The 8,580-nt window shown below is 49.0% G+C and overlaps 2 protein-coding genes across 2 annotated transcripts; one reads left to right on the plus strand and one right to left on the minus strand.

The window, feature by feature from the left end:
• The first annotated feature begins 46 nt into the window (after positions 1 to 46).
• On the plus strand, positions 47 to 6,305 carry LOC112495161. The gene is made up of 2 exons (XM_025090394.1): positions 47 to 356; positions 4,185 to 6,305. Exons 1-2 carry the CDS (start codon positions 196 to 198, stop codon positions 5,122 to 5,124), a joined length of 1,101 nt encoding a protein of 366 aa, XP_024946162.1. The 5' UTR covers positions 47 to 195; the 3' UTR covers positions 5,125 to 6,305.
• Positions 6,306 to 7,197: 892 nt separating this feature from the next.
• On the minus strand, positions 7,198 to 8,004 carry LOC107273104. Its single transcript, XM_015750932.1, has one exon. It carries the CDS (start codon positions 8,002 to 8,004, stop codon positions 7,198 to 7,200), a length of 807 nt encoding a protein of 268 aa, XP_015606418.1.
• Positions 8,005 to 8,580: the final 576 nt, after the last annotated feature.

The following is an 8,580-nucleotide window of genomic DNA, read 5'->3' on the forward strand; positions in this document are numbered from 1 at the left end:
AACCGGAAACGGTAAACGAAACCCAGAGCTGAACCCGACACACACTCGTTGGGACAAATAGCTTGGTAGGATTCAACACGCGGTAGTTCAATCAGAAACAAGGTCAGGCTCGACAAGAAACGTCGAGGAACGGACGGCAAAACGCTCCGCGGTAAGCGTCTTTGCAAAGAGAAATCGCGCAAACGTTGCCGACACATGAGACCACACCAAGGGTCAACGACGCCCGGAAGGACGTCCACGACTGACAGCGGGATCGAGACATCACCGCTACCGGGATCAAGACGAGTACGAGTTGATCAACGACAGCTACCAACGTCATCCCGAAGGGTCAACGCCATGGAGTGGAGCATCATCCTGTAAGTGGCGGTTACCAATTTATAAAGCCTATAAAGGTGATAAGGCCGAGACGTTGCGCGTAAGCGCTATAATCACGGAAAGAGGCGCCAGATGAATAGAGCGATTACAAAGTGAACTCGATCTGGCGCACCTCAACAGTGAGGAGAAAAGGGCCCTTGCAGGACTATTAGTCGGAACTATTCTCACCGATAGTTATCTCTAAATAGCTAGTCGCGGTAAAACCCTGACTTACTCCGCGCGAGTCAGCACATGCCGGGCGATACTAATCCGTGCCCCTTACGTAGGGGAGGCTCGTTGGAATCACTTCTGGATAGGGAAAACATTAACGCCGTAGCCGGATTAGAAGTTGCGGTCGGAGATATAAGCTTTAGAGCTAGGAGAGCACTACAAACTCTCTCGCCGTCAGGGCGCCTACCCGCGGGTTGACAGGCGGCTATCTCGGGTAGCCTAAATGCTCAGTTCGGGGTAGTTTCGCGAAGGGGATCGGCCTTTGACGAGTACGAACTCATAAACGCCCTACAAGACCAGATCAGCGCGCTCACCAGACGCCTAGAACGGCTCGAAGCCGAACGGGACCTGAAGAACAGGCCGAGCTTAAGGTGGCGGCCGGAACCCGCAAGAGAAAGGCGAAGCATACCCTCGACCGTCGGACCACAGCGGTTAGATATAGGGTTAGCATTGAAAAACATCAAGACCTTCGATGAAAGCGACGCAAACGAATTAGATGGGTTCATAAGGTCATGCGAAACCGTATTTAGAAGGGTTGCCGAAGTGGACCACGAACTTTTGCTGGAATTGGTGCTCAGCGGTAAGTTAAGTGGGAAAGCCTCCAGGGAGCTGAAGCACAAAACTATCACCGCCTTAGACAAATTAAAATACGAACTAGAGGCTCTGCATGGGCAGCGTAAATCGCTGGCCCCCCTACAAATAGAGTTCAATTCCCTAAAGCAAAACCCTGGAGAAGACGTCACCACGTACGCAACGAGAGATGAAAAAATTAATGCGCCCGATTCTAGTCAAACGTCCTCTAGCCGCGAAAGTACCGGTCAGCGAACCTTAGGTACTTTAAGCCTCAACACGCTCCTTATCGGGAAACAGGCAGGAGAATCTCGCCCGGGAAAGAAAGAAATCCGAAGCGAACGATGCAACTATTTCAGGTAACCTTGCCTTTAAATACCGCATCCACAAGTGATTTCGACATCGCATCGCCTCACGCAGTCGGAGGAGTGTTGACACTGAAGGCCGACACCGGAGCGCAGTGCAGCATCATCAAAAAAAGCTGCCTGAAGCCGAATACCGTCATCCAAGATAGCGACATAGAATTGCAGGGTGTGGGAGGTGAGAAATTCACGCCCTTGTGCAAGGCAGAAGTTGTCCTCGAAACCCCAGCCGTCGACGTGAAACACTGGTTTTACGTGGTACCAGACGAGGTACCATTGACCGTAAACGGACTGCTGGGGATGGAATTCATCAAGGGACAGCCTAGACGACATAGTGGTGTACGGAAACAACCTAAAAGAGCACAACGCTCGCCTGAGAGAGGTGTTCCAGCGCCTAAAGGAAGCCAAACTGGTCATACAACCAGATAAGTGCCAGTTCCTACGAAGGGAAACGCACTACCTAGGCCATATTATCTCGGCAGAGATGCCCTTTGGCCTAAAAAATGCTCCCCCTACCTTCCAACGGTTAATGAACTCCGTACTAGCAGGACTCCAAGGAATAAAATGCTACGTCTGCCTAGACGACATAGTGGTGTACGGAAACAACCTAAAAGAGCACAACGCTCGCCTGAGAGAGGTGTTCCAGCGCCTAAAGGAAGCCAAACTGGTCATACAACCAGATAAGTGCCAGTTCCTACGAAGGGAAACGCACTACCTAGGCCATATTATCTCGGCAGAAGCTGTGCGAGCGGATCCAGAGAAACTCGCAGCGGGAAAAGAATTCCCCGTACCAAAAGATGTCAAGGGAGTTCAGTCCTTCTTGGGTTTGGCCGGATACTACAGGAAGTTCATCACGGATTTCTCGAAAATCGCCAAGCCTCTCACCGAACTTATCCGGAAGGATACGAAGTTCGAATGGACCGCAATCCGAGATGCCGCGTTCGAAGAATTGAAAAAGGCACTGACATCAGCACCGATCTTACAATATCCGGACTTTGAGAAGCCTTTTATCGTGACAACAGATGCGTCCGACAAGGCAATCGGCGCAATCTTGTCTCAGGGCAAGGTCGGAGAAGACCTGCCAATCTGCTACGCAAGCAGAACGCTGTCTAAAGCGGAGATCAACTAAACCACGACCGAAAAGGAGCTACTCGCCATCGTATGGGCGATAGCACAGTTCCGACCGTATATCTACGGCACCCGGTTCAAGGTCGTGACGGACCATCAGTCGCTGACTTGGCTGTTTGGAGTAAAGGACCCGGGCTCCTGACTCATGAGATGAAGAATTAAACTATCGAAACATGAGTTCGACGTGGAGTACAAGGCCGGGAAAAGAAACACTAACGCGGACGCGTTATGTCGTATTTACGCTACGACAAGGGCTCAGGAGAAGGCGAGGGAAACCTCCGAGCCGAACGGCAGCCTAGGGCCAGAAGAAAGCGCGAAGGACTCTGAACGTCCCTGCACAAAGCTGTGTGGTTGGGGCAGAGATAGCGCAGAAATCCGTATGAAAAGAAGCTCGGCAGAGCAGAGCGAATGCTCATCGTCCTGTAAAGAAGAGGACAACAGTTCGACAGAATATCTTAAGAACTACACAGACGAGGATCAAGGAAATTGGGATGAATGGCTACGATACGCAATGTTCACTTATAATACTACGCTTCATACGGCGACCGGATTGTCACCGTATACGCTAGTGTTCAGTCGGGAAGCAGTGCTCCCGCAGCAGTGAAACAGGAGCCGCGAAACTCCTACTCGTTAGATTACTACGCACAGGAACTAAGGGAAAGGCTACGCGCCGCATGGACGGTAGCCGGGGCTAACGTACGTTACGCCAAAGAAAGGTCTAAACTGACCTACCACGCGAACGCGAAAATACAGGAATACCGCATTGGAGATAGGGTCCTACTCCACAACGAAGCCGTATGGCGCGGGCGTTCAGCTAAATTGACCCCGAAGTGGATAGGCCCATACGAAGTAATCGCGAGAAATTCGGCGGTTAACTACACTATAAAGATGGGTCGGAAGACCATCCTGGTTCACGCATACCGCCTAAAAAACTTCAATGAGTACTAAGAAGAAAGCGGGGTGGCCACAGACGGAGAACGAATGGAAATCCAAGAACACGGCACGTGACAGCAATCACACGCTATTTATTAAAACGTGGAATTACATCCCTCGTCCACATGTCGGGCACTCGTCCCGAAACAGCCTCCGTAGGCCCAGGAAGTCCGGGGGGTCCTCGTCCCCAACAAAGTCGCCGAGGCTCCACAGAGCCTCGACCGGCCGCCGACACAGGTATCTTCTCCGCCAGACCTTCCTGAGAGTTCTCGTCGCGAACCTCTCTATCAGGGAACGATGGTCTCTCCTTGTCGGGATCACCAATTGGTCCTAAGGAAGCAATAGGCAAATCGTCAAGAGAGGATGCAGCGAGTTGGCCGCACCCACGCAGAAAGGGAAAGGTCGCTGATACATACCACCTGACGTAGTATTGCGGGCTCAGCGGCGACTCCCTCACGAAGAAAGTGAAGAAAACGGAATGAGCCCCCTAGAGTTAGCCACGACCGAAACCAGGGAAGAAGGGGAATTAAAGAAAGAGGGAAATCGCACTGAATAGGCAATTCCATGATTCGGCCAGTTTCAAGTAACACGCTATTCCTCTTGCAGAACTGTCCTGCTGACGGTAAGCCACGTAAACACCAGAGAAACGGAAAAGGGGTTTACGGTAACCACGTTCGCCAGCAATCCGGGAATATTTTATGAAGAAATCGGAACCCTATCGGAAGCCAAGGCCACATGGAGACTAGCCGTTATCATGGATCTCGCGGCCTTATTGAAACGTGAAGCCGACGTCAGCGCGAATTTGCGGCTGCTATTAGACATCTGCGAGAAACAAGGAAGAGATGACCTTCTCTGTCCAGCCATTGCTGATTCCGTAGCCAGGATGGTGCGGAAAATAGAAGACGGAATGGGAACGGTTCACGACCTCGTGAAACCAGATTCAGCGCGTAGGCGCAGGGGATTGATCGACGGGTTAGGATCAATTATAGAGTCCATCACCGGAAATATGGACGCCGCGGACGCGGAAAGGATCAACCGAGAAATCGCCGCCATACGCTCCAACCAGCGAACGCTGAAGGAGAGCATGAAGGACCAATTACAGGTGGGCGAGTCCACATTACACCTCTTCAATGACACCTTCACTAACGTGCAGAGCAACGAACTGGCTCTCCAAGAACTCATTGCCCATGTAAACCTTACACTGACGGCAGATCTGAGTATAGTGATCAAAGAACAAAGGCTAGATGAGGGCTTCACCGCCCTAAGCGTGATAGTAGAGGCACTACAGAATGACGTGAAAGAATTGGTTTGGCTATTAGTTGAGATTGCGAGCGGTAAGGTGAGTGCGGCGGTCCTACCACCGAGAAAACTCGCGGAGTACCTCACTGATGCACTACCTCACTTACCGACAGGAACCGGATTCCCGGTACCAGTTGAACGCAACGAAGCATCTACGCTAATGAGACTAGCCGATACGAAGGCCTTCAGTCAAGGGAACGCCATCGTCGTCATACTCGACTTTCCGTTGATAAGCCAGAAGAGGTAATGCATAAGCAAGGTATACCCGATACCCGTGAGGTCAGAGAACGGGGCTTACTACTACCCCGACACCTCGGAAGACCTCGTGATTGTGGACCAGGAAAATCGAAACTTCCTAAGAATGACCAGCCTGGAATTGAAGGATTGTAAACATTTCGCGAGCAGATATATATGCAATCCCCTGCATCTGTCAATTTCTCTGAAGAGCTCAGCGCCGTGCGAAGTGCTGACGTTCGCGAATATGGACACGGGCAACGGCCTTCACTGTCCAAAGCAGGTTATCGCGTTCGATCACGTCCTTGTGATTACTATGCGCCAGCCGGGCAAATGGTTATTTGTAGCGCCCACCGACGAATCTATAAGCATTACCTGCGACGGAAACCCCGTGTCGCACGAAACCTTAAGATACGTAGGTATATTGGCTTTGGTAGGCGTATGTACGGTAACCGCCTAGAGTTTCAGCTTGAGAATCATCCGACGCATCACCCAGGTCGCTAACGAGAACTACTTGCCCCCCTTCAATCTCAAACTATCGGAGATGGACCAAGTTAGCCCCCCGCGAGTGACCAGTGATATCGGAACGGTGAAGCTTGTTAAAGTGCTACGAAATCCCGAGGAGTTAGCGCGCCTCGGGACGCGAGTGTCTAGCATTAAGGCAAGCCTGGACCAGGACGACCAACACCTAGAACAATTCTATCACAATCTAGGATGCTACTCATTGTGTACAATAGCGCCAATAGGATTGGTTTGTTTTGTCGTGTACAAGTGCTACAAACGTAAGCATAATTCAACACCGACGACGCCGGCTCTCACGCCGAACTCGGTGTCGCCCGCGGTAAATATCCAGTTAGAACCGCTAGTTTCAAGGCCAAATAGCCTCAGAGCGGCATTAGAAAGAGCACGCGAAAGGCGTTTTCGCTGGGCCGACTAGAACCCGCAAGACAGAACCAATGCTACGGGCAGACACCCCGGTTAGATTAAGGGAATTGTACCCAAAATAATCACGGAAGCTGTGCTCCACTAGGCTAATGACCAGAATCGAGTCTTCACTCGAGGTCACCACAGGCGAACGCCGGGTAGAAATTGCGCGATTTTCTTTAAGGGGGGAGGGATGTTGTGCTGGGAGTCTCCTGACCCCATTGAGAAATGCCAGGCCAAGTAGTTCACGCGTGTAGCAATGCGCTAAGTCAGAACTAAAGGCGGCCTGGCAACCAATATGTGGAAATCGAAAATCGCACAATCATCACTTTTCGGAAGTCCAGCTTATGGCTGCACATCCGAAAATCGACAGTCCGCAATTAAAATCCGAACGGATAAGGTGGTCTCGTGGAGTAGACTCGGTACAGGAAATAGGAAGACCGAACGGTGCCTATATTTTCCAAGTCGACGTACGTCGACCTACTGTACAACACTCTTGATTGTTTCAATAAACCTTCTCTGTTTTGTTGTATTCACGCGAGTTCCAACTGCTTAACCGGCAACGATCCCAAAAATACCTTGGCCCTAACCTCACGAACGAACTCCTTCGTCACCGAGACGTTACGGCACAACAGCACTCTTCCTTCCAAATAACACTTCATAATGTATAATTCACTTCACTCCTCTTATTTCTCTGCGCCGATCTCTATTAATATTCATTGGCTCATTATAATCTATATTTGAAATCACAGCTAGTACGCATGTGCTATCGCATTTACGGCATATCGGAGAAGAGAGAGAGAGAGAGAGCGACAGAGAGACAGACAGAGAGAGAGAGAGGCAGAGAGAGACAGAGAGAGACAGAGAAAGAGACAGAGAGAGAGACAGAGAGAGACAGAGAGAGAGAGACAGAGAGAGAGACCAAATTTTATTATACTAGGCCTGAGGCCCTGTAAGTATAAATGTAAGAAGTATTACAATATATTCATACATTACATAATAATGATTCTGAGATCAAAATTAAATCATAGTGACTATTACCGAAGTAGTTAAGGAATTCGTCAAAAAGAGCCGCAATAGACTGAGCATTGACATGACAGATATTTAGAGAGTAGGCAGGATGAATAAGCTGAGACGATGTTGGCGGTGGAGTTTCAGAACTTCACAGCAAACGCTCGATGTCCTCCAGGTTTTTGATCTCTATAATTGTCGAGTTATTGTCTTTTTTACCTTTAACCGTACCATTACGGACCCAGAAACCCTGGTAATTCTTAGTTCTTGCAGCATCCCGAGTAGCACGGAGAAGTTTATATAGATCAGACGGTAAATACTCATTAATATAGATACGAGAGTCAGAAAAAGAAGCATTGACTTCTTTGGCGGTGAGAGTACTTTTAAGGCGTTTTGAAGTCAAGACTGCATTACGTAATTCTAAAGAAGAGAGACCGATGAATAACATCCTCGGTTTGTCGGTAGTTGTTGTTGTGGTTGTGCTACGCACACGTGAGAGTTCAGTGATCTGTGTACTATCGACGGTGACATTTAGAGTCCCAAATAACAACAACACAGTGTCGTGATCGCTAAGATAACTCGTTTCAGGCAAACCAGAAATGATAAGATTGCTGCAATATTTCTCATATTCGATAGTACGGATACGCGCAGTAAGAGGCAGAACGACATTCGAGATATCCGAGGCAGTGCAGGGATGCTTAGAGAACCGGGTTGCCAAAGAATGCATTCTATCAGTAATTTCTTTATCGTGATCAGAGCAACGAGTTTCAAATGCTTCCAAGCGATCCACTAGCACCCTGTGTTCGCGAGTTAAATTTTCAGTGGTCTCTTCAACTGCAGCATTGTTATCCGTTAAGGAGTTTAGCTTGTTGAGACACCCACGAATGTCAACCTTAAGTTCATCTAGATCACCTAGTTTGTTCTTTATGTGCGAAACATCCCGCATAGCAACGTCCATGCCGTCAATTTTCGAGCTTAAATTAGACACAAGAGTACTAAGTGAAGCAAGTTGCGCACAAATATTCGTAGTACCAGCGGATGACGTAGCAGTTGTGGCACTCGACGTCTAATAAGCAAAGCCAGCATTTTTTGCGCACGCGAAACAGTTTATAACTATCAAATCCGCAAGAATATCAACACGTAGCTGTTTCAACAGGCACGCAGGACCACCCATGCGTAGCAATAGCACATAATCTACATAATTCCTCAGTTGCAACAAATCTATAGCAGAGCCCACAGTTGACGGGTGGCATCTTGAACACGGATACACAGCTACACTAACGTAAGAGATTGGTATCCTATGATATTGCGGTATAGAAGTGAGCACACCTGAGCGAACAGGCAAGCGGAGCGCAAGTAGATGAAGGGGATAACCAAACGTTATTGTCACTTGAAGATCACTGAGGTTGGAGATACAGCTTAAGGCTGTAGTAATAATGACAACAGGAACAAACATACAGCGTTCGTCCGGTAGAGTGTAGAAGTTAGTACAGGTGACGATATTCACAAGTATTCACCAATCACTGTAGTCTAA

Source organism: Cephus cinctus, unplaced genomic scaffold (genome assembly GCF_000341935.2).
Source record: "Cephus cinctus unplaced genomic scaffold, Ccin1 Ccin1_scaffold1387, whole genome shotgun sequence".
In the NCBI taxonomy this organism is placed as follows: domain Eukaryota; kingdom Metazoa; phylum Arthropoda; class Insecta; order Hymenoptera; family Cephidae; genus Cephus; species Cephus cinctus.

Bases quoted from the DNA above. Each gene is read 5' to 3' on its own strand.
- LOC112495161 (XM_025090394.1), top strand. From the start codon at position 196: ATGAGACCACACCAAGGGTCAACGACGCCCGGAAGGACGTCCACGACT. The intron at 357-4,184 runs GTAAGTGGCGGT...TTCCTCTTGCAG, and splicing joins ATGGAGTGGAGCATCATCCT to AACTGTCCTGCTGACGGTAA.
- LOC107273104 (XM_015750932.1), bottom strand. From the start codon at position 8,004: ATGGACGTTGCTATGCGGGATGTTTCGCACATAAAGAACAAACTAGGT.